This window comes from Triticum urartu, chromosome 6, assembly GCF_003073215.2.
Source record: "Triticum urartu cultivar G1812 chromosome 6, Tu2.1, whole genome shotgun sequence".
Classification (NCBI taxonomy): domain Eukaryota; kingdom Viridiplantae; phylum Streptophyta; class Magnoliopsida; order Poales; family Poaceae; genus Triticum; species Triticum urartu.
In genome coordinates, this window is record NC_053027.1 from 381,029,543 (window position 1) to 381,051,594 (window position 22,052).

The 22,052-nt window shown below is 45.1% G+C and overlaps 1 protein-coding gene across 1 annotated transcript; it reads right to left on the bottom strand.

Annotated features, from left to right (window-relative positions):
* Positions 1-7,368: 7,368 nt before the first annotated feature.
* On the bottom strand, positions 7,369-14,505 carry LOC125513616 (trafficking protein particle complex subunit 2-like). The gene is made up of 7 exons (XM_048678782.1): positions 14,316-14,505; positions 11,974-12,800; positions 10,755-10,820; positions 9,203-9,223; positions 9,020-9,081; positions 8,333-8,418; positions 7,369-8,046 (listed from the first exon to the last, which is right to left on the bottom strand). The coding sequence occupies exons 2-7, from the start codon at positions 12,051-12,053 to the stop codon at positions 7,954-7,956; spliced, it is 408 nt and encodes a 135-aa protein (XP_048534739.1). The 5' UTR covers positions 12,054-12,800; positions 14,316-14,505; the 3' UTR covers positions 7,369-7,953.
* Positions 14,506-22,052: the final 7,547 nt, after the last annotated feature.

Below are 22,052 nucleotides of genomic sequence, written 5' to 3' on the forward strand. Positions count from 1 at the left end.
CGTTTTTTGAAAGGGCCCGGCGGGTTTTTGCATGTTCGGGTCGGGCTTGGGCCCAAAAACTAGGCCCGATGGCCGGGCTCGGGCCCAGGTTTTTCGGCTTGGGCTTGGCTAGGCCTAGCCCGAAGCCCGGCCCAACCCGAGGTTTGGCCAGGTATACTTTCAACACAAAGGGAGGCACGTTTCATCAGAGGCCATCTTCTTCTTCTGGTAACTGTTGAACAGTGTTTTATATACACACCAAGCTTTCTCCTAAACTAAAGTAAGAGGCCGTGCTTCCTATCCCTAAAATTATTATTTAGGAGTCTTCTTTAGGTTTTCTATTAAAATAAAAAGCTGCAAAAACAGAAGCAAAATCTCAAGCAAACAGGGCCTAACTCACGACTTACTGACTAGCCATGATACAACAAGAAGAAAGAGCCCGGGAACGAAGAACGCGCGGTGTTAGAATAAATCCGAGGCGCTCCGTCGATCTACCGAGAACCAATCAATCATACAAGTACGACACCGAGATTTGTTAACGAGGTTCACCATCATGGCTATATCCCCGAGGCCTGACTACGGGCGCTCCTTCCCATGACCGTCACAATACCGCATCCCGGCCGCCCGGGCGCCGGCACACGCCGCCGGCTCCCCCTTGCGTGCCTGTACTATTATGTTGGCATAGGTTACATCATGTGTCTACCCCCACTATATATGAAAGACCTAGGATACAAGTGTCCTACTAGGACACGACTCCATATCCTATCTAAACACAATACAACTACAAGTTCAACTGTAACCTACCTTGTACAATAATATTCGACTGAACTCTAACAAACTCCACCTTGACGAATATTCTCCACCACCTTGAATTCGTCTGTGCATCGAACCTCCGTGTACATTGGACTTGAGATACACCATGAGCACCGCTGCTACTCCCAGACTCCATGTGACTCCACCTGCAACTGTAGTCCCTTCTCGTCTTCTTCACAGTCAACCCTCGAGCAAAATTAAGTTCCTCATTACTCTATTTTGTGCTCTCAACTTCCGGAGTTTCCATTCAACGCCATCACACACCGATAATTTATCTGCGTGAAAATGAACAACTCACATATTGGATGTCACATACAAGAGTTACCTGAACTTAACATCACCGCTCTTTCTTGACCGTCTGTCTGAAATTTGAAGGAATTTCACCGTCGCCCTATGTCACCTTGAGTCAAATTCACAGTTGTCTCATCCTTTTTCCGGATTATCCCTGACATGCCCCATAGCTATAGCACTCCGCCTCCTTTTGTCCTTGTCATCCGCACTTTGCCATGTGCACCGAAACACCACAGAATATACGGCCATGTACTCTCTCAGTTTTTGACAATTTCAGACTCTCCGCCACTTTCTCAGATTCTCCATGGTCAACTCCTGTCCATCTTCCGGCACCGATAGACCCAGTCACCAACTTGAATCCGGTACTCGTCAACACTGCTTCAGCACCCCCTGCACACTTTGTCTGACCACATGTCTCACCATTAGTGCATTGGCCTGTCGCTGTGTCCCGTGCTTACCGCACGCCTCGCCGTTATCACTGCGTCGAGTCTCTGCTGTCCTGGTCGAGCCTCCCGAGTAGCTAGCCCCCACTGCCCCAACCCCCACTGTAGAGAACCACCGATCATCACCGACCGATGCCGAGTATCACGTCTCCATCAGACCATTGGTACCCAGTCTGAAACCACGTGTCTCTCGCTACCCCGCTGAAATAGGCTTTGACTCTCCGTTAACTTACGCCGTAGCCCCTCCATCAACTCAGAGTGTAGTCATCCGTCAGACTCCAGCTCCACCTTCAACATGACTCCATGTAGCCGCGCCTTGCTACCCCGCGCCTTGTTGACTTCAAGCTCCCTTGTGCGCACTGTCTTGAATCAACCCCGCGTCATAGTCTGTCGAAGCCGCACAAGCCCTCAGGCCTGCACCACGTGTTTTCACGCCCCAGAAGTCGGTCACCATCAGCATCACGCTCCTATGTCGTCGTCGCTGAAATCACGACCGTCTTCTGCTTTAACCAACATCCACGTCGATCCGCTAGACTATCCAGTCCGACCCAGTCGAAATTATCCGACTGCAACCATGCTCCATCCTACATTGTGTCCGCCCGCACATCTCCGTGCATTGTCTTGACGCCCTGTGTATGCATGATTCTTATCACGACACACTCCAGACTCCTCCGAGCCTTGTACGCACGTCATTGCTATAAGCACACGAAGTCCATCTGCAAGAAAAACTGGACCCAAAGAAAAAATATCCGTGCAAACCTTGACCATGCTGGATCCCTTTACACAATTTCTTCTTCTTGTCTTGTCATGCCATTAGCTTCTCCACGTATATGCAAGCTCTTTTTTATTCAGCAACAAATCTCACGTCTTGTACCTGGACATCAGCCTCAATTGTGTCAGCTTTGCTCGTGTAGCACAGCAACCGAACTTGTCCTCTCCACGGCCTGCCTAACGCCAACTCTGTGGCTGGCCTCCATGGGCCTCGAAGGCACGCCTGTATGAGCCACCTCCTTCCCAAGGCTTCCTTGCTCTGGTGCCTGTAGCCTGCTGCTGCACCGGTCACACCTGGCTACCCACGCCCACGGTCGGGACTCCTATCGCCGCACGCTACACTTTGACCAATCTCGCCGACTCCTCTGGAACTCGCCGCCGCCAGCTTCGCTGCTTCGGATCGGGCCGATCCGATCTGCCTCCCTTGCAACGGCTGCTCGCTCCGATTGATTCTTGAAGAATTACCACCGACCCTGTGTATCTGTTTCTAGATCGCTTCCTCGCTCCAGGTTACAACTTGTAGCGACAACTCGCCCAGTGCTTCCACTCCCGCGACTACGATCGTCTTTCACAGAACTCCGTCGATATATTCTTCCTCCTCCTCTAGATCAATAATTCACAGTCTCCAAATAATTAGAATAAATTCGAGGCGCTCCATCGATTTATCAAGGACCAAGCAATCACACAAGCACGACACCGAGATTTGTTAACGAGGTTCACCATCATGGCTACATCTCCGGGGCCTGACTACGGGCGCTCCTCCTCGTGACGCCGTCACAATACCGCACTCCGGCCGCCCGGGCGCCGGCACACGCCGCCGGCTCCCCCTTGCGTGCCTGTGCTATTATGTTGGCATAGGTTACATCGTGTGTCTACCCCCACTATATATGAGAGACCTAGGATACAAGTGTCCTACTAGGACACGACTCCATATCCTATCTAAACACAATACAACTACAAGTCCAACTATAACCTACCTTGTACAATAATATTCGACACAACTCTAACACGCGGCACCTTCTAGTCTTTCTTCATGCATGCTCCTCTTTTTTTTTGTCAATTTGAGATTGGTTTTACCATGCTTGCCGCGTGGTGCATGCTCTTCTCCTTGATTGGCCTTTGGTTGCGCGAGCACATGTACACTAGTGACTGCAAAACGTCTGAAGATCGGTGAGCCAAGCGTGTAGTGCAGCACCGTCCGTCACAGACTCACAGCGCCGTGTCCATGTGTCCATCAAAGAAACAAACGAAATACATTTCCGTAACCTCCACGCACATGAAATGAAATATCCTTCTCCGGGCGGACGAGGTGGACGTTGGCGTCGTTTCCACCAAGCGCAGAAAAAGGACGAGGTTTTCAGTTTTCACCAAGTGGTAAAGTAGGAAAAGGCCTTCACACAGATTTCACCAAGCGGTGAAACGCACACGGATTTGCCCGTCAAGCAAGCGCTGCAACGTTAGTCAAAAGGAGCGATCGCATCGGCCGTAAAAACCCCAAGTTTCTACCGCGGAAAATTCAGTGGCGAACCGCGTGAAATCTGAATATATATGTGCAATGTTGCTGTCAAGCTAACCAACAACGTTTCCGGGCCATGGATCCTGACGAGAGGTCTTATCTACCGATCCGAACGTGGGAGGCGCTAAGATATGTTTACGCCACTGGCCCGATCGCCCTATCTCAATCGCCCGTCAAAAGCCAGCATCATTAGCTCTACCAGCGGATACAGCCAAAGCGTGGTGTCGCTCTCCCACTCCGATTCCATTTCAGTCGTCAGTGCCGGCGCTGTAGCAGAATGAAAATAACGTGCTGTGCTAACCTTCGTTTTTTCTTTCTTTCAAGAAACATAATTTTCCCGAGAATCCTCGGTGCTAATACGTAAGCTTTGGTGTTAGCAGTCTACTGCTACGAGGCCTTGTGTTGCTATGGAATAGCAAAAAGGTATGAAATCGAGCTCTTTTTAGGTACTTTTTTCAACACAATACAAACGCAAACACTTGTATATGCACATATTCACTCACTTCAATAAACGCACGCACACACATCCTATCCCTATGAGCATCTTCAAGAGATTGCTAGCACGTCATCTTGAGATTGATGAAATCGGCACAAACGCCTTCATAGTCGAGGAGAACGTCTCCTTTCACTAAACGCACATCGTCAGATGTCCTAAAATAAATTTAAAAAAATGTGACCACCAATGTGCTTAGTTCACAGTACCTTTTCTACTTGAGAAGCATAGTAGATAATATAAACACATTCCTCTTTGTGCCATCAGTTTTGAACTTCAAATGTTGCCTAACTTTTCTTTCACATATTAACCATAGTTTTAAATAGCCGGCTATAGCCCCGCTATAGCTCTGCTATGCCTGTTTGAGGATGTTGCCATTAAATGATTTCATGTACAATTTACCGCTATAGCTGTTTTTAAGGGTTGCCGCTAAATGCCATAGCCCGGTATTTAAAACATTGATATTAACTCAACTACCTGAAACTGCACATCTCTTAGCCCTGAGTAGCAATACTGAAAATTGTGCCATATTAGCAAGCACAACAGTGACATCTAGAGTTCAAGCTTTATATGAAGTGGCAGGTGGGATAAGAGTGTGTTTGATTGAGTTGTGGATTTTGAAAAAACTACCGTGAGGTATGAACTATGGAAAATCTGAAAGTTGTTTGGTTGAGACAGCTTTGAGAGTGTGGATTTGTCATGAACTGTCTGTAATGTCCATGGAAAAAATATGTTTATTTTTTAAAAAAGAGGATTGACCCCGGCCTCTGCATCAAGCGATGCGCACAATTATTTTATTATTTAAAGTGGCAAAAAAGTACAAAACTCATCTCATGTACAAAAGCATAAGCATAAGTGAATCATGAAAAAATGTTTATAACCTAAAATTGAACTTAAAGTAGTGATTTGCACATTGGTTCATGCAATGAACATTATTCACATTATTTTCGACAGGTCATGTACATCTTCTTTGTTAACGAAAACAGAATTTTTTAGGTTTCCTCTGTCTCGCGCCGGCTTCGCCGTTGGTCCGCCTCGTCACCGGTGGTCTTAGGGCCATGGCAACGTGATGGATCATGACCTTTACCTGCGGGAGGGCTCCATCTTTAGATGTTTCTTCAAGTTTTGTTAGGGTTTGTGTCCTGCTCGGGAAGAGGAGACGACGGCGGCTTTCTAAACATGAAATAAGATTCTCCCCGCCTAGTCCTCGTTTCAATGGTGCGTCTAGCATAGTCGGGCAGCGTGTAGATGTGTGTCTCCGGTGGATCTGTCATTGGTGGATTTGCTCGGATTTTGTCGTAGTTCGTCTACATTTGTGTGTCTTTAGGGTAATCCTTCCGATCTATGCTACTCTTTAACGGTGGCGGTTGCTGTTCTGATGCGTTAGTCCAATGGGGTCTTAGCACGACGATTTCCCAACTGTCTACAACAACAAAGTTTGCTCGGCCCTAGCGAGGGAGGGGGATGACGGCGGCGCGCCTTCGGTTCGCTTCAGTGCTTGTAGTGGTCGTTAGGTGGTCTACAGATGGATGCAATTTTTATTATTCAGTGTTTGTTGTACTACCATGACTGGAGATGAATATGTTTGAAAGTTTTTCAGAAAAAAACGAAAACAACTTTTCAAAAAAAGAACTTTTTCAATAAGTGGCCCTTTACTACTTAAAAAAATGTATCTGTTAGAAAAAGATCACGTGGGCAATCGCAATTTGCATAAAGAAACTGTCTGTGGTAATCTAGTCCTCGTTTGATGTTGTTAAATCTCTCATGTGACATTCTAAATCTAGTCCTTGCATCCATCGGAGAGGTAGTGCCCGTACTTGTCCGTGGAGATGGCGATCCCGAGGAGACCTGGCCATGGGCAGCCCGGTCCGCCCGGCCCGGCCCGACGCTGCTCCCGGGCCGGGCTCGGGCCTAGATTTTGAGCCCGGTGGCTTGGCCGGGCCGGGCCTGGGCCCGTCATTTTTGCCGTTTTCTGAAGGGACCCGGCCCGAAGTCCAAGACCCGGCGGGCTTTTGCATGTTCGGGCTGGGCTTGGGCCCAAAAACTAGGCCCGATGATCGGGCCGGGCCGGGCTCGGGCCCAGGTTTTTTTGGCTCGGGTTTGGCTAGGCCCGGCCCGAAGCCCGGCCCGGCCCGAGGTTTGGCCAGGTATAATCCCGGGACAGTGAAAGCCAAGTTGGCCATCGCACTGTGGCCGCAGTGGACAGACTCTCCATGTTTTTGTCATCTGCCAATCCAGGCGCAGCTGATTCAGGCCCTTGAATTCTGAACTGTAAATCAAGACCTGATTACAGCAACGCCACTGTGCAATCTCAGCTCAGACGGAGGCGATAAGGACTGTTTCTGAGCATGAGCTTTTTGCTGGCTCCTAGGTTTCGATTGGATGAGGAGTTAATCAGTAGAGTGGGACTCACACACGCCGGCTCGCCGCACTGCAGAGCTGCATGCGTGTGCTGCCGAGCTCTGCCGGATCTGTGGCGCGATGCATGTGTGCGTGCTTGAGCAAATCTCCCCCCGGATTTGCCTTGCCTTGTGGTGACTTGATGCACTAGCTACCAGTAGATTCAGAAAGATGGACTCAATAGCGGTTGCACGGCTCAGCTGTCGACGAGCGATTGATTGATGGGTGAGAGCTAGAGCCAAGTTTATGGCAACAGCTAAGCACGCCTCGGCTGTCGACGATGATTGACGAGTGAGTGAGCGAGCGAGCTAGGCACGCACGCACGCATGGTTATCTACCAGATGTGGACGATCTTAGCTCCTCTGTGCGCCAGAATTGTAGTCTCCAAGTTTCCTGTCGGTTCAGCTGCTTTGCGCCTCCACCTCTGCTGGGGAGCGGCATGCGCACACGTGAACAAGTTTAGGACAATAGCCAGGCGTAACAAGACGGCCTACACTTTTTGCACGCGCACCTGCAGTTTGCTATTCTCTCCGTGCTAAAACACAATGCGCATTTTGTTTCGTTAATAAGGAAACCTCTGATCAATGACTACTACGATATGTGGATTATATGCTAATAAAAAATGGCAACCGCGAGAAAAGTATTTTCGGAAACAAATACGGTGACGTGGTAAATTTCATGGCACATAACACCCGTTTGTGTTAAATAATCATCAATCAAAGTCTTGTCTTCACAAAACAAAAACAAAAAAAAGGTTCCAGCCAAATGACAGCTCTTCCTTGGTAGTACAATCCCAAGTGATAACTGCAGATTCATTTATGAATAGAATTCATCTGATGTGCGAGGACCTTTCTCCGGAGATTCTGCAGGGGTCCTTTTAGTGGAGCTACAGTACCACTACCAGCTGGTCAGTTGCATTGCAGTGTCCTGTAATATTAATGCCGCTGCATATGCTTCCATGCTTCATACAGCTCGTGATGATACTGCGGCACCATCTCCTTTCACTGCCATGGCTACAGATATAATGGTGCAGTATCGATGTGCAAGGTAAATTTAACAGGGCTCAGCTTACGACACTCGAGTATCTCAAGACAACAGCACAGGACAGGGGTAAGGAGATAAACATAAAAGCTGAAACGTTGGCAGGGGAAACGCCTCAGAAATAAGCAAAGAAAGCTCTCCGTTGAGCACCATTTTGGCGCATCATGGCACTAGCTCATTTTCAGGATCTTCCACCTGAGTGCATGCTACAGGTATTTCCTTGCAAGAGCCCTGACCTTGGTATTGAAATGAGAGGATGTGATGCGAGAACCAGGCAAGTAGAGTGGATTAAGGAATATCTGCACAGCAAAAACATGCAGAAATATAAGTAGAAATCTAGCACGACTGCGCAAGCAAGAAGAATGCTGGAATGGAATGCATGACAACATCCTGATCCTTGTGCAGCTCTATGACGTATAAAAAGAGCTCATGCGACACTAATGAAGTTTTTTTCATCCGGCTGCAAATAGTAGGATGGCATTTCAACACGTGTATTTTTTATATATATTCATATGAATGTCTGACTTAGTTTAGAACAGCAATCAAAATAAATGTAGCTTTCTCAGTACACAGCTAACAGTTTACCTTGATGTAAAGTTCGTGAACTTCCTGAAAGAAGCTTTTTATACCATCTTCACTCCGTGAATCATGAAGCAACATAAATCTAGTATGTGATGAACTGGCTGTTAAGAAAACAACTAGCAAAGTGCCCTGTGTTACATTGGATCCAAAATAGACTAATACATGCTCAGAAACTTGAAACAAAATCGTGTGTATATAAATTTATTCCTCTTGTTTGTTTGAATGAGGCAGGGGAGGGACGGAGATGAGATGGTCTGGGGGAGTAAGGGGTTTCTGCAAATGTGGAGCAGAATGGTCATATCCTTTGCAAAAATATCACAGCTTGCCTCGCAATGTTTTAGATGCAGATTGTATGGTCAGAATGACGGATGGCAGACACACCACCATCACCAACTGTTTCTTTATATATAGGAGTCAAGATAATACTACTATGAGGAAAAATTTAAAGAAATGTAGCAAGGGCAATCGCGGTTATGAGTTATCACTCTGACAGGAATTAAAGACATACACAAGACCCCAAATTTACCTGTTACGGCTATATCTTAAGTCGTTTGCAGACAGAATAATGATAATTCTGATCAAAGGAATTATCACCAAATTCTCACATTTCTAGATTCTTTTTCTGCCAAGACATCACACAAGATTTCGGCTCTCTAAAAAGACACCACATATAAGCACTCAAAAGGATATGACCAGCAGTTACATAAACAGACACCACAAGATCGTTGAATCTATCTACTGACTTCAGAAACCTGAAAATGGCGAAAAAGAGGAATAGTTATGTGAAGCAAGAAACAAGAAAAACTACAAGGCGTTCTACGTTGAATCTTTGGATACACCTGACTGGGTAATGACAAATCAACAACCACTCACATTGCACTTGTAGCCCATGCACAGAATCAAACGACCCCCGAGCCGCTCCCGCGAGCGTCCTCGGGGGAAACCCTAGCGCGTCGCCCCTCGTCCTCCCTCGTCGATCTCTCCCCCCGCCGCCACCGCACAGCGCAGCCGGGCAAAGACCGGCCGGCGTTGGTGGCGGCGGGGATCTTGCCCCTTTCCTCGCGGTTGGCGTCCGGCGCGGGACGTCGCGACGCGAGACGGCGCTGGGCTGGGCAGGGCCCAGCGGCGCGGCGGAGGGCGTACTGGGTGGCGGCGCCCCTGCCTGGCGGCGGTGCAGCTGCGGCTTGAGGCCCCTCCAACGCACGGCGGCTGCGGCTTCTCTGGCGGCGGTGCGAGTTATCCCGGTGGCGGCTTGCAGGTGTGGCGCGGCGGAGCTCCGGCGATGACTCGGCGGCGGGCTGGAGGGCTAGGCACCGTCCAGTGGTGATGCCTCCGCGGCGGTTGCGGCTTGGGGCCCTTGACCCCGATCTGATCTGGATCTGGTGGTGCCTAGGTCTGGGCCATGGCGGCTGGCGAGGCATGGGAATCGTCGGGGCTTGTCGGCCTCTAGGCACCATGGGGGTGCCGGCGGCGACGCGTGCCCAGCGTGGTGACGCTGGTGGATGTGGTGGTCATCTTCTTCCTGAGATGGCCGGCCAGAGGCTTGGTGATCGGATCTCGAGATCCATCATCTTGTCCCGGCTGCGAGTAGGAGAGACATGGTTGCCGGTGAAAACCGAGCCGACGGTAGGCGATGGCAGCATTTTCGCCGTTACCTTGATGGAGCCATCATCGTGTAACTACTGTCGACCCACTCGTGTTGCTCCGGGGGAAACCCTAGGATCTGGTGTTCCAGATCGGACGATGGCGGCACTGCGGTGTCGTCTCTCTTTTGGGAGCATCGTTTGCGGAGCAGCGCTGGATGTCAGAGGCAGGAGGTGGAGCGGCTTCGTCTTGCACGGAGCTTCGGTGGTGATGTCAAGTCATGCCTGACTGGCAGGTGCTACACTTTTTCATGCCTGGTCGGCAGGTGCTACGCACGACAGATCTTCCAAGGACTTCAAGCTGTGTCGGCTGGTGATACCTGGCAGCATGGCGTTGAGGTGTATCAGTGGCGACCGCGACGTGCTCAGCTGTTTGCGCGCAGGGAGGAGGTGCCGTTTGGCGCCGTGGTGGCGTCAACGATAGCTAGACCGAGCAAGGTTGATGCATCAGTACGTTTCTGAAGATGGAGCGGTGGCAGTTGGCGGCGGCGGCATCTGAGTGCACGCCGGACCGGTGAGACCCATGCCTGGCAGGCGTCCTGGATGGGATCTCAGGTCTTAGATGTTAGATTTGGCTGCGATGTCTGTTTGGTATTAGGCCCAGACTATCTGCGCCCCTTCATCAGCTGGATAGAGATGCTTAGACGGCGGTTTTAGTCTTACTGTTGTATTACTTTGTAAGGTCTTGTGAGAATAATTAATAAAGTGGTTGTATGCATCGCCCATATGCAGAGGCCGGGGGTCATCCTCCTTTTTTTTTAAAAAAACTTGTAGCCCATGCAAGGTCCTGAACAACATCTAATGCAGCATGCAAAATGAACTGATGCTGATAAGCCTGATCTTCTTTTCTGCAAGAGGAAGTAAATTGGGTCCTCATGAAACAACTGACTGACATACGCTAATAGGATGACCTACAGGGAGAGGTAAATGCAATGCATGCCTCTACTGTTAATCATGTACAAAATATAAATATGAGAAATGGTGCATGCATTCTCGGTTGATCTCACATTTCTAGCATCCACGGTGAATGGCTCATCCTTTCTTTGAACCTTGTCAACGATCGAACAAATTTACAGATATGAACTGGGTACCATTTGATTAGTAAGATTGTCAGAGGTAGAGGGGTATGTAAAGGAGGAAGTAATAAAAGAGGAAGCCATTGGTAGTAGTAACAACTTGTCATGATCATTGGTTCATATAACATCCATGTCCTAGGTATTATAAAAATATATTATTTTTGCTAAGCGTCTACAATAAAATAGAATTTAAGAGTCCACCTCGAGTCTCGAGACGAAGAGGTTAGGCCTCCTTTGGTTTGCAGGAATTTTGTCGGAACTCTATATGATAGGATTTGCAAAGGAAAAATTCCTTTGAAGTCCTTTAGTTTATAGGAACGGATTCCTATTCCTATGTAGGATAGGAATCAATTCTTCACATTTTGAAGGAAAAAAACATTAGCCTAGACTCAATGGAAAAATTCCTATCCTATGCACCAAATAAAATCTCTTTCTCTAAAGGAATTGAGATGCATGTCATCTCACTTCCTATGATTTTTCTATTCCTATAAAATCCCTATCCTATGAACCAAAGGAGGACTTACTAGTTACTATGCCTCTATGAGGGGGGAAATAATGTGACAAGATCACAAGAGTTGCAAGTTTTCATCATTTGGTTATCTTAGAAAATAACTGTAAAGCTGATGTTTATAATACAGATGAACAATTTATTCTTGCTCGAGATGGGATGGACAGTAGATGTCCCATAAAGTAAGGTTGCAAACAAGTGATAATACTGTAATGAACAATACATGTGCACATTAATACATGATCTACTTTCAGATACAAGATTATGTGCATCGTGGATTCCATCAGTAGCAAAGGAATATGGGAACAAAACTACAATGAATATTTAACAAAGGCACGTATAAAAATACCACAAATGTAAGAAGTGGAGTAGAATATACATTAATTACTAAAGGGAATAAACTAAACGAATCATACTTTTGGAGCGGATCCAACTTCAGCATCATAGATTGGGATATCATTCTTACTGACAATCACAAAGCATGCTGTGCTCGCCATATATGACAGGCAAATTGCAATTTGTTTATCTGAAAGTAGTTTAAAATTTCCGCAGACACTGAAACACAAATGTCATGACTACACAGCTAAAGCAAATTCATTTTTCGAATATTTGAAAATCACATAAGCATGAGACATGAGTAAGGCAACCTACCTCACCATGATACTATTATACATGAAGACATTAAGAACCAGGAACAGCTAAACGGTTGAAGTGTGTCATAATAGTAAGTAGCAGCAAGATAAATATCAGAGCATTCACTTAGCTAATATCAGATATATGATACAATATAGATGCCAAGTAAGTGAGAACATTACAGGGTTTAGACAATTCAATTCATTCTATCCACGAAACATTTGGCTTATGTAGTTTGCAGGTACAAAGCTACAAGCATCAATAGAGCTAAAGCTAAAGCAAAAATCAGGGAAGGACACCTATTTGTATGAAAAGATAGAAAATTGGAATTTTAACCATAAATACTCTTAACTTTTTGAAAAGAATATTTTTTGGTAAAAATAAATACCATAAATACCCTTAGCTGCATAGCATCCAACATAGCACAGTTGTCTTCTTAAAAAAATTATTATTTTTTGGTAAAACTATGCAGTACACTTTTAATTGCCGACTTAGTAAGAATGACAAGGCGTTATTCTTTAACTAATCTGTCAGGTGAAAAATTCCCCAATCATACAACCGGTGACGACACCAGTGCGCACTTCTGGGCGACTATACGTCTTTTTAGTTGCCTGCACGAAGAGAGCTAAAATTGGTGAACACCAGGATGCATTCACTAGTTGAATGGATCTACAAGTTGATGGATGGCTAAAATTGGCTGCCAATGACTTCCAACTTTACACTGTCTCTGGGATTAGGAATGCTAGAGATCAAGATTATCAGCTAACAAACCAGACCGGCGATTTTGGGGAACATATAGTCTAGATGAGTGCATGCCAGTAAGGGATGTTTGGTCATCCCTGCCCGTTTCAGTTGGACATGGCTGAGTGAAAATGTTTCTGGGTTGGCTGCATTACAGGATTAATGGGGATGTTGCATGCGAGAGCGTGTTTGGTTGGATTTGTCCGTAGATATTGCAATCACTATTTCTACAGGGTGGTGAATTTGCCCCCTTATGTTGTGGGGTGGGTGGTTTGGAAAACAGCCAAGTCCTTGTGATTAAAAAATTTGTACTTTGAATCTAAGTTGACTACTTATGTTGTTTCTTAGGAAAATATACAACACCATCCACTCAGCCGTCTGTAACACATGCCACATGGGATTTTTATCTAGGTGGAGGGGAGAGAATGAAGAGAGAGGAGGAGGGTGTCTATAATCCCTCAGACAGTCGATATCCAAAAATATCGCTCCTTATCAACAACCATTTATCTCGTCTGTCGAACCCTCGTATCCCGTGCTCCAACATGGCGATATCTTTTCCTTTTTTACGCTGCCTACTCCGGCGAGACCTGCACGACATTGCGCTGCTTGGGTCGACGCCGAGGCACCACTAGCCGGCCAAGGAGCATCTGCCATGGATGCCAGCGAGCACATGTTCTGCTACAGAGCATCAGCCCTATGACTTCGTTGTGCGAGGCCTTGCCAATCAGTGGGAGGACATCAATGGTGCCTAGCAGACCCAACGCTGCTAGATGGACAGCAGCGAGCCAGCAGAGCATGATTGATGCTCCTTCTCGTCGTCAATGTTCAACTTGTTGGCTAGGCAGAGCGCCGTAGGACGGCGGTGCCTACGGACATAGCTTTTACTACTTGTCTAACACACACCTTGTCATCGGAGAGCATTGCGCTGGACTATGACTGTGCTCGCATCGTTGACTAGGGTGGAGGAGCGGCGGCGGCCAGACTGTGCAAGGTTTATTTTCAGTTCCTAATTTTGTGGGGTTGCAGATAGAAAATAGACAGACTGTTGTACAGGGAGTCTTCAATGCTGTCTAGAGGTGATTGCAACAGACGGGGTTATCTAAACTACTGAACATGTCATTATGCACCATTAGGATGTAATCAAGATAGGCACGATGCAGTTAGAATTCTGATCTATGCGCAATTCATAAATTGAAGGGGGCTCTACAAGTAATAGCACTCGGAATTGTTTGGATCACTTGGAATTGTTTGGGATCAAAATCGCGTCACGAAAAATCTCGTGAATCCTCGACGCCGCAATTGAACAACAAAATTGACAGGGAAGCAAAGACCGGATTGATAGGACCACCGCGCTCAGATTGGTCAGGGAATCCCGTTAAACTTACCTCATAGGCTCGAGGAGTCGAATGAATGGAGGGCGGAGAGATGCAAGTAGCGGCCGGAAGCACGACGGAGGTCAGCAGAGGAAACCCTAGCTTGGACGAAGACGTGGAAGAAGGTTTTTTTTCGATGGGAAGGAGGTGTCGGACGAGTAGTTTTGGCCCTTAGAGCATCCCGTACACCCAGTACCGGCAAAACATTTTTTAATATCACTTTTGTTCCGGAAGAACAGATTCCATCAAAATATTTTATTGTCCCGATAAAATTGCACAAACCCCAAAAAACATCAGTTAAATTACAATTGGATCCATCTAGACTGCTCCCACCGTGAGAATCTCGTGAGGGACAGAGGAGTAGCGTGGGCGCCGCCTAGGAGCAAGACAAAGACCACAGGGATGAATGTGACGAGCAGGCAGCAGCTAGCTAGCTTGTGGCGGCAGCTAGCTAGCTCGCTCGCTCGCTACGCAGCGGCTGCTAGCTAGCTAGCTAGCTCGCGGTGGCGACAGTAACAGTAGCTTAGCTAGCTCGTGGGAGGGGACGGCGACGTGCGGCAGCTCGCATGGGGCGGCGGCGGTGAGATTTGACCAGAATTTGGCTCGGGAAGCCATGGCGCCGTTGCGAGGAAAGCGGTTGGGACTGAAACTTCACTCCCGTCAAAGGAGAGGTGAGCCTCCAAAACCGAGCGAAATCTCGATATAAAGGAAATGGACTCGCGAAATCGGGATCTCATAAAAAATCAGGACGATTGGATTCGAAGGATTTGTTCGGGACGGGTTTATGGGATACATCCCACAAATCAGCGGTTATCATATCTGATGGTCCGGTTTGCGAAATCTGTTAGAGATGCCCTTAGGCCTTGTGCACAATGCACATGCATTGTGCTTAAGTTGCTTAGAAAAATAAACTGTGATTTTTCTAAGCATTAGTGATTATCTCTACTTTTAGAGTGGGACTTGGTAGCTTCGTTTTTAGAATTTAATTTTGTCTGGTTTTTTCATCCCATCCCCATCATCTACCACTTGTTTTTTTTCACCCACAAAAAACCAAGTCGCATGACCCCTTGCCTGGTCATGTATCATCTTCTAGGGTTCACCGTTGCCACCTGCCACACCAAAAACGTTGGAGCGAAGATCCATCTATCTAGACTAGATCGATCTCTTCTCCCGTCGATGACGAGCCCTAGCTAGCTTTAAACGCATGTGGTGGTCGTGTGCGGCGGCGAAGAATGCGAGGCGAGAGCTGCCGGATTTGTCCGCCTCGTCGTGGCCGATGATCGCGTCGCATGTGTCCGCGTCCTTCTCCAAACGGCAATGATAATGGAGGGAGCCACTAGCGCTGGCTAGGATCCCGATCGATGGACACGTTGGGTTGCCGCAAACCCTGGTTGATGATTTTCCCAAATGATAAGTGTCACACGTGTGGCACAAAGCAACATGGTCCAAACACCCTAATTACCATCCATTTTTCCACATTAAACAGATGACATCAACAGAATCTTTTTGGTTTTTCGGACTTAAAAATGTTTTATCTCTTAAATAAAAATCCGATTAAAAATTTGATTTCATCATTAAATTAGTCTCAATGAGATCTTCAAAACTAAATGTCACATTGATATGTTTCAACGACTTTTTTTGGGTCAAAAGTTGGCATGATGTTACACTGAAGTTGCCATGGTGTTTACACTAAAGTTGTCATGTTATGTTTTATCATTTTTTTCTAGATTTAAAGCTACCATTTTATTTCAACTACTTTTTATGGTAAATTTTATTAATTTATCATGGCTGTTTTAAGGAATTAACCACGACAATTTAATTCATGGATCATGACATTTTTAGTAATTCATCATGGCAATTTTAGTTTATAAATCATGACAATTTTGGTATTTTCACCATGAAAATTATTTTTTGTATGAACCATGGCAAATTTTAGTGTATGTAAAAAATTTAAGTAATTCACCATGGCAATTTTAGTTTCTGGTCCATGGCAAATTTAAGTCATTGATCATGCATTTTTAAAGTAATTGATGACGGATTCTTTTTATTATGAACCATGTCCAAATTATTTCATGGATCATGACAAAATTTAGTAATTCACCATGGGAAGTTTAGTTTTTTAATTCTCTTTTTTATAAAATGTCAAAATTTACTTTAAACGTAGAAGAAAAAGTAGATGAAACATATGACGGCAACTCCAGTGTAAACACCATGACAATTTATATGCAATAGACATGACAACTTTTGACCGCCAAAAAATATCATCAAAATATATCAATATGGGATCTAGTTTTAAAGTCTTCGTCGCGGCGGATTTAATGGTGAAACGGGATATTCAATCGGATTTTTCATTTAAGAAATAAAGCATTTTAAAGTTTGAAAAACTCAAAAGACTCCCGCTGACATCATCTGTTTTCATGTGTGTGTTGGCGTTTGGTCTGACCTCCTTCAACCCACACGTGTGACACTTATCAGGATCCATGATTTTTTCACACTTGAAGAGGGGAAAAGACAAATCAAGAGCAGGTAAGGAAATAGTTGGAATTGGATTCATGAACGTAGCAAGATTCTTATCATCATGATATGCAGCAACATGTTAACATAAGTTATATACACACTGGTTTGTTACTTGCACACTTATTAAGGACTAAACATTATTCTACAATTGTCTGTAGGCTCTTTCTTCAAATAACTTGTTATTCTTTCTTTGAAATGTTAGTTGTGTTCAACTTACTTCATGAATACAAATTACTAGCAAACTAGCACCAACATTACTTGCATCAAAACTCACATGTATCTACACGTGTGATGAAGGCATTTTATTTCTTTGTATTCATCACTACTTGTACTTGATCATGCTTCCTGCTATGTAGAAACAAGAAAAATAGATTTTCAGCACATTTTTTTATCTCACACTCCATTATAACGCTTCCTAGAGCCGGGACATCAAGGTATATTTTCCTCAAAAAAAAAGAATGGCACTTCTTGTCTGATTGTACCGAATGTTTGTAATCTGATTGTTGATACCGTCATTTACTTTAAAGTTGGATGCCTTGATCGATTGAGCAATAAACAAGAAAACTACGCCATCTCTTTCTTTGTGGACATAATCAATCTTCTTCTTCATCCTTGAGAAGTATCTTTTTTTCATTCTTGAGATTATCCTCGAGCTCGAGTAGCCCGAGTGTGGGGAGCACCACCGCGTGTTGGAGCGAGACTGGGAACGAGAATCCGATTGCTCAATGACACGATTAGCAAGCATTGTATAGCGTAATCACGCAGAGCGCGCCGCGTGACATGAATCCCGTCGAGCGCTGTCCAGATCGAGTACATGTCCATGGTGATCAACCACAACTTCGTGTTGGACCAATATGGTGATGATCGCAGGAAGCAGCGGCGTATCTAGCCCTCGTATCCCTGAACCCCTTCGAGCGCGACGACCACCACGACGGCTCCGTCCAGATCAAATACATGTCCTTGTCCTTGGTGATCAATCGTGGCTTTGTGGCGGCCGCGTCCCTTCATAGGGCACGAGGCCCTCTCCTGGCGGTTGCTTGGGCTAGGAGACGGGCAGGGGCGACGACCGAGACGACAACAAGCTCAACCCTCGGTCGAAGAAGATGTTGAACAAGCTCAACCCTTAGTTAGCCCTAGGGATAGATCGAAAGGAGAAACGAGGATGAGATGCAGGGTGGACTAGTTTTTGCGTGGGCTAGGTGTTTTCATGCGGGACAAGGGGGCAATCGTTGATAACCCACAAGTATAGGGGATCGCAACAGTTTTCGAGAGTAGAGTATTCAACCCAAATTTATTGATTCGACACAAGGGGAGCCAAAGAATATTCTCAAGTATTAGCAGCTGAGTTGTCAATTCAACCACACCTGGATAACTTAATATATTCAGCAAAGTGTTTAGTAGCAAAGTAATATGATAGTAGTGGTAACAGTGGTAAAAGGTAACGGTAGCAAAAGTAATATTTTTGGGTTTTGTAGTGATTGTAACAGTAGCAACAGAAAAGTAAATAAGCGAAGAACAATATATAAAAAATCTTGTAGGCATTGGATCGGTGATGGAGAATTATGCCGGATGCTATCGATCATGTAATAGTCATAACCTAGGGTGACACCGAACTAGCTCCAGTTCATCAATATAATGTAGACATGTATTCCGAATATAGTCATACGTGCTTATGGAAAAGAACTTGCATGACATCTTTTGTCCTACCCTCCCGTAGCAGTGGGGTCCTATTGGAAACTAAGGGATATTAAGGCCTCCTTTTAATAGAGTACCGGACCAAAGCATTAACACATACTGAATACATGAACTCCTCAAACTACGGTCATCACCAGTAAGTATCCCGATTATTATCACTTCGGGGTTAACGGATCATAACACATAATAGGTGACTATAGACTTGCAAGATAGGATTTAGAACTCTCATATATTGATGAAAACATAATAGGTTCAGATCTGAAATCATGGCACTCAGGCCCTAGTGACAAGCATTAAGCATAGCAAAGTCAAAGAAACATCAATCTCAGAACATAGTGGATACTAGGGATCAAACCCTAACAAAACTAACTCGATTACATGATAAATCTCATCCAACCCATCACCGTCCAGCAAGCCTACGATGGAATTACTCACGCACGACGGTGAGCATCATGAAATTGGTGATGAAGGAAGGTTGATGATGACGATGGCGACGGATTCCCCTCTCTGGAGCCCCGAACGGACTCCAGATCAGCCCTCCCGAGAGAGTTTAGGGCTTGGCGGCGGCTCCGTATCATAAAACGCGATGAATCCTTCTCCTTGATTTTTTTTCTCCCCGAAAGTGAATATATGGAGTCAAGGTTGAGGTCGGTGGAGCATCAGGGGGCCCACGAGGCAGGGGGGGCGCGCCCAGGGGGGTAGGGCGCGCCCCCACCCTCATGGACAGGGTGTGGGCCCCTTGGTGTGGATCTTTCTTCTAGTATTTTTATATATTCCAAAATAATTCTCCGTTGATTTTCAGGTCATTCCAAGAACTTTTATTTCTGCACAAAAACAACACCATGGCAATTCTGCTGAAAACAGCGTCAGTCCAGGTTAGTTCCATTCAAAGCATGCAAGTTAGAGTTCAAAATAAGGGAAAAAGTGTTTGGAAAAGTAGACACGACGGAGACGTATCAACTCCCCAAGCTTAAACCTTTGCTTGTCCTCAAGCAATTCAGTTGATAAGCTGAAAGTGATAAAGAAAAACTTCTACAAACTCTGTTTGCTCTTGTTGTTGTAAATATGTAAAGCCGGCATTCAAGTTTGCAGCAACGATTATGAACTAATCATATTCACAATAACACTTAGGTCCCATGTTTACTCATATCAATGACATAATTAACTAGCGAGCAATAATAATAAATCTCGGATGACAACACTTTCTCAAAACAATCATAATATGATATGACAAGATGGTATCTCGCTAGCCCTTTCTGAGACCACAAAACATAAATGCAGAGCACCTTTAAAGATCAAGGACTGACTAGACATTGTAATTCATGGTAAAAGAGATCCAGTCAAGTCATACTCAATGTAAACTAACAGTAATGGATGCAAATGACAGCGGTGCTCTCCAACTGGTGCTTTTTAATAAGAGGATGATGACTCAACATAAAAGTAAATGGATAGGCCCTTCGCAGAGGGAAGTAGGGATTTGTAGAGGTGCCAGAGCTCGGTTTTGAAATAGATATGAATAATATTTTGAGCGATATACTTTCATTGTCAACATAACAACCGAGAGATCTCGATATCTTCCATGCTACACACATTATAGGAGATTCCCAAACAGAATGGTAAAGTTTATACTCGCCCTCCACCAACAAGCATCAATCCATGCCTTGCTCAAAACAACGAGTGCCTCCAACTAACAACAATCCTGGGGGAGTTTTGTTTGCAGTTATTTTGATTTGATTTGCATAAAGCATGGGACTGGGCATCCCGGTGACCAGCCATGTTCTCGTGAGTGAGGAGCGGAGTCCACTCCTCTTGAGAATAACCCGCCTAGCATGGAAGATACAGACAACCATAGTTGATACATGAGCTATTCGAGCATACAAAACAGAATGTTTATTTGAAGGTTTAGAGTTTGGCACATACAAATTTACTTGGAACGGCAGGTAGATACCGTATATAGGTAGATATGGTGGACTCATATGGAACAACTTTGGGGTTTATGGAATTGGATGCACAAGCAATATTCCCGCTTAGTACAAGTGAAGGCTAGAAAAAGACTGGGAATCGACCAGCTAGAGAGCGACAACAGTCATGAACATGCATTAAAATTAATCAAAATCGAATGCGAGCATGAGTAGGATATAATGCACCATGAACATAAATATTGTAGAGGCTATGTTGATTTTGTTTCAACTACATGCGTGAACATGTGCCAAGTCAAGCCACTTGAATCATTCAAAATAGGATACCATCCTATCATACCACATCACAACCATTTTAATAGCATGTTGGCACGCAAGGTAAACCATTATAAGGCATGGCATAAGCAACTATAATCTCTAATTGTCATTGCAAACATGTTTCTTTCATAATAGGTTGAATCAGGAACGATGAACTAATCATATTTACAAAAACAAGAGAGGTCGAGTTCATACCAGCTTTTCTCATCTCAATAAGTTCATCATATGATCATCATTATTGTCTTTCACTTGCACGACCGAATAGTGTGGATAATAATAATAATAATAGTGCACGTGCATTGGACTAAGCTGGAATCTGCAAGCATTCAATTCAAGAGAGAAGACAAGGTAATATGGGATCTTTGTTAGATCAACAATAATGCATATGAGAGCCACTCAATCATTTTAATCATGGTTTTCTCCTCTCGACCCCCAAAGAAAAGAAAAGAAGTAAAACTATTTACATGAGAAAGCTCCCAACAAGCAAAAGAAGAACATGAGATCTTTTTGGGTTTTCTTTTAATTACTACTACAAGCAAGAAAGTAAACTAGCTAAAAGCTACAACTAATTTTTTTGGTTTTTCTTAAGGTTTATCAAACACACAAGAAGAAAGCATAAAAAGAGAAAATAAACTAGCATGGATGATACAGTGAAAAAGTATGAGCACCGGCAATTAGCATGAGTGTGTGAACATAAATGTAATGTTGGTGAGAAATACGTACTCCCCCAAGCTTAGGCTTTTGGCCTAAGTTGGTCTATGGCCACGACTGGCCTAGCAGATATCCAAAGTTGTAGTTGGGGTCGTACTGAGAAGAATCCCCCTGGTGTCACTGGTTGGCGATCTCTTCCGGATTCCACTGATAAACAGACTGTGGTGAGGATCAAATTGTGGTTCCGGCTCTGGCTCTGTAGCTGGTGCGGGGTTTCGGTAGGCATGAATGGTCTCCGGCGGAACAAGGTACTTGCCTGCAGATAAGTCAAACAAGGAAGGAGCAGGGAAAGTAATAGTCTCAGGGTGATTTTTATCAAATATCAGCTTGTACTTAAGCATCTTTTTCTTATTCTTAACGATAAAATCATGTGCTACCATACTCTTATAGTCTAGAAAAACAGGAGGGAACAACTTCTCTTCCTTCTCATAATACCTAATAGGTATGTTAAAGTGTGCAGCGAGGCGCGAGGCGAAGATGCCTCCAAGGACGGGGCCCTTAGTACGGTTAAGATTTAACCGCTTTGCAAAAATAGCGCTTATACTAAATGTGTCATCACGGAACAAGGCATGGCACAAAATAACAATAT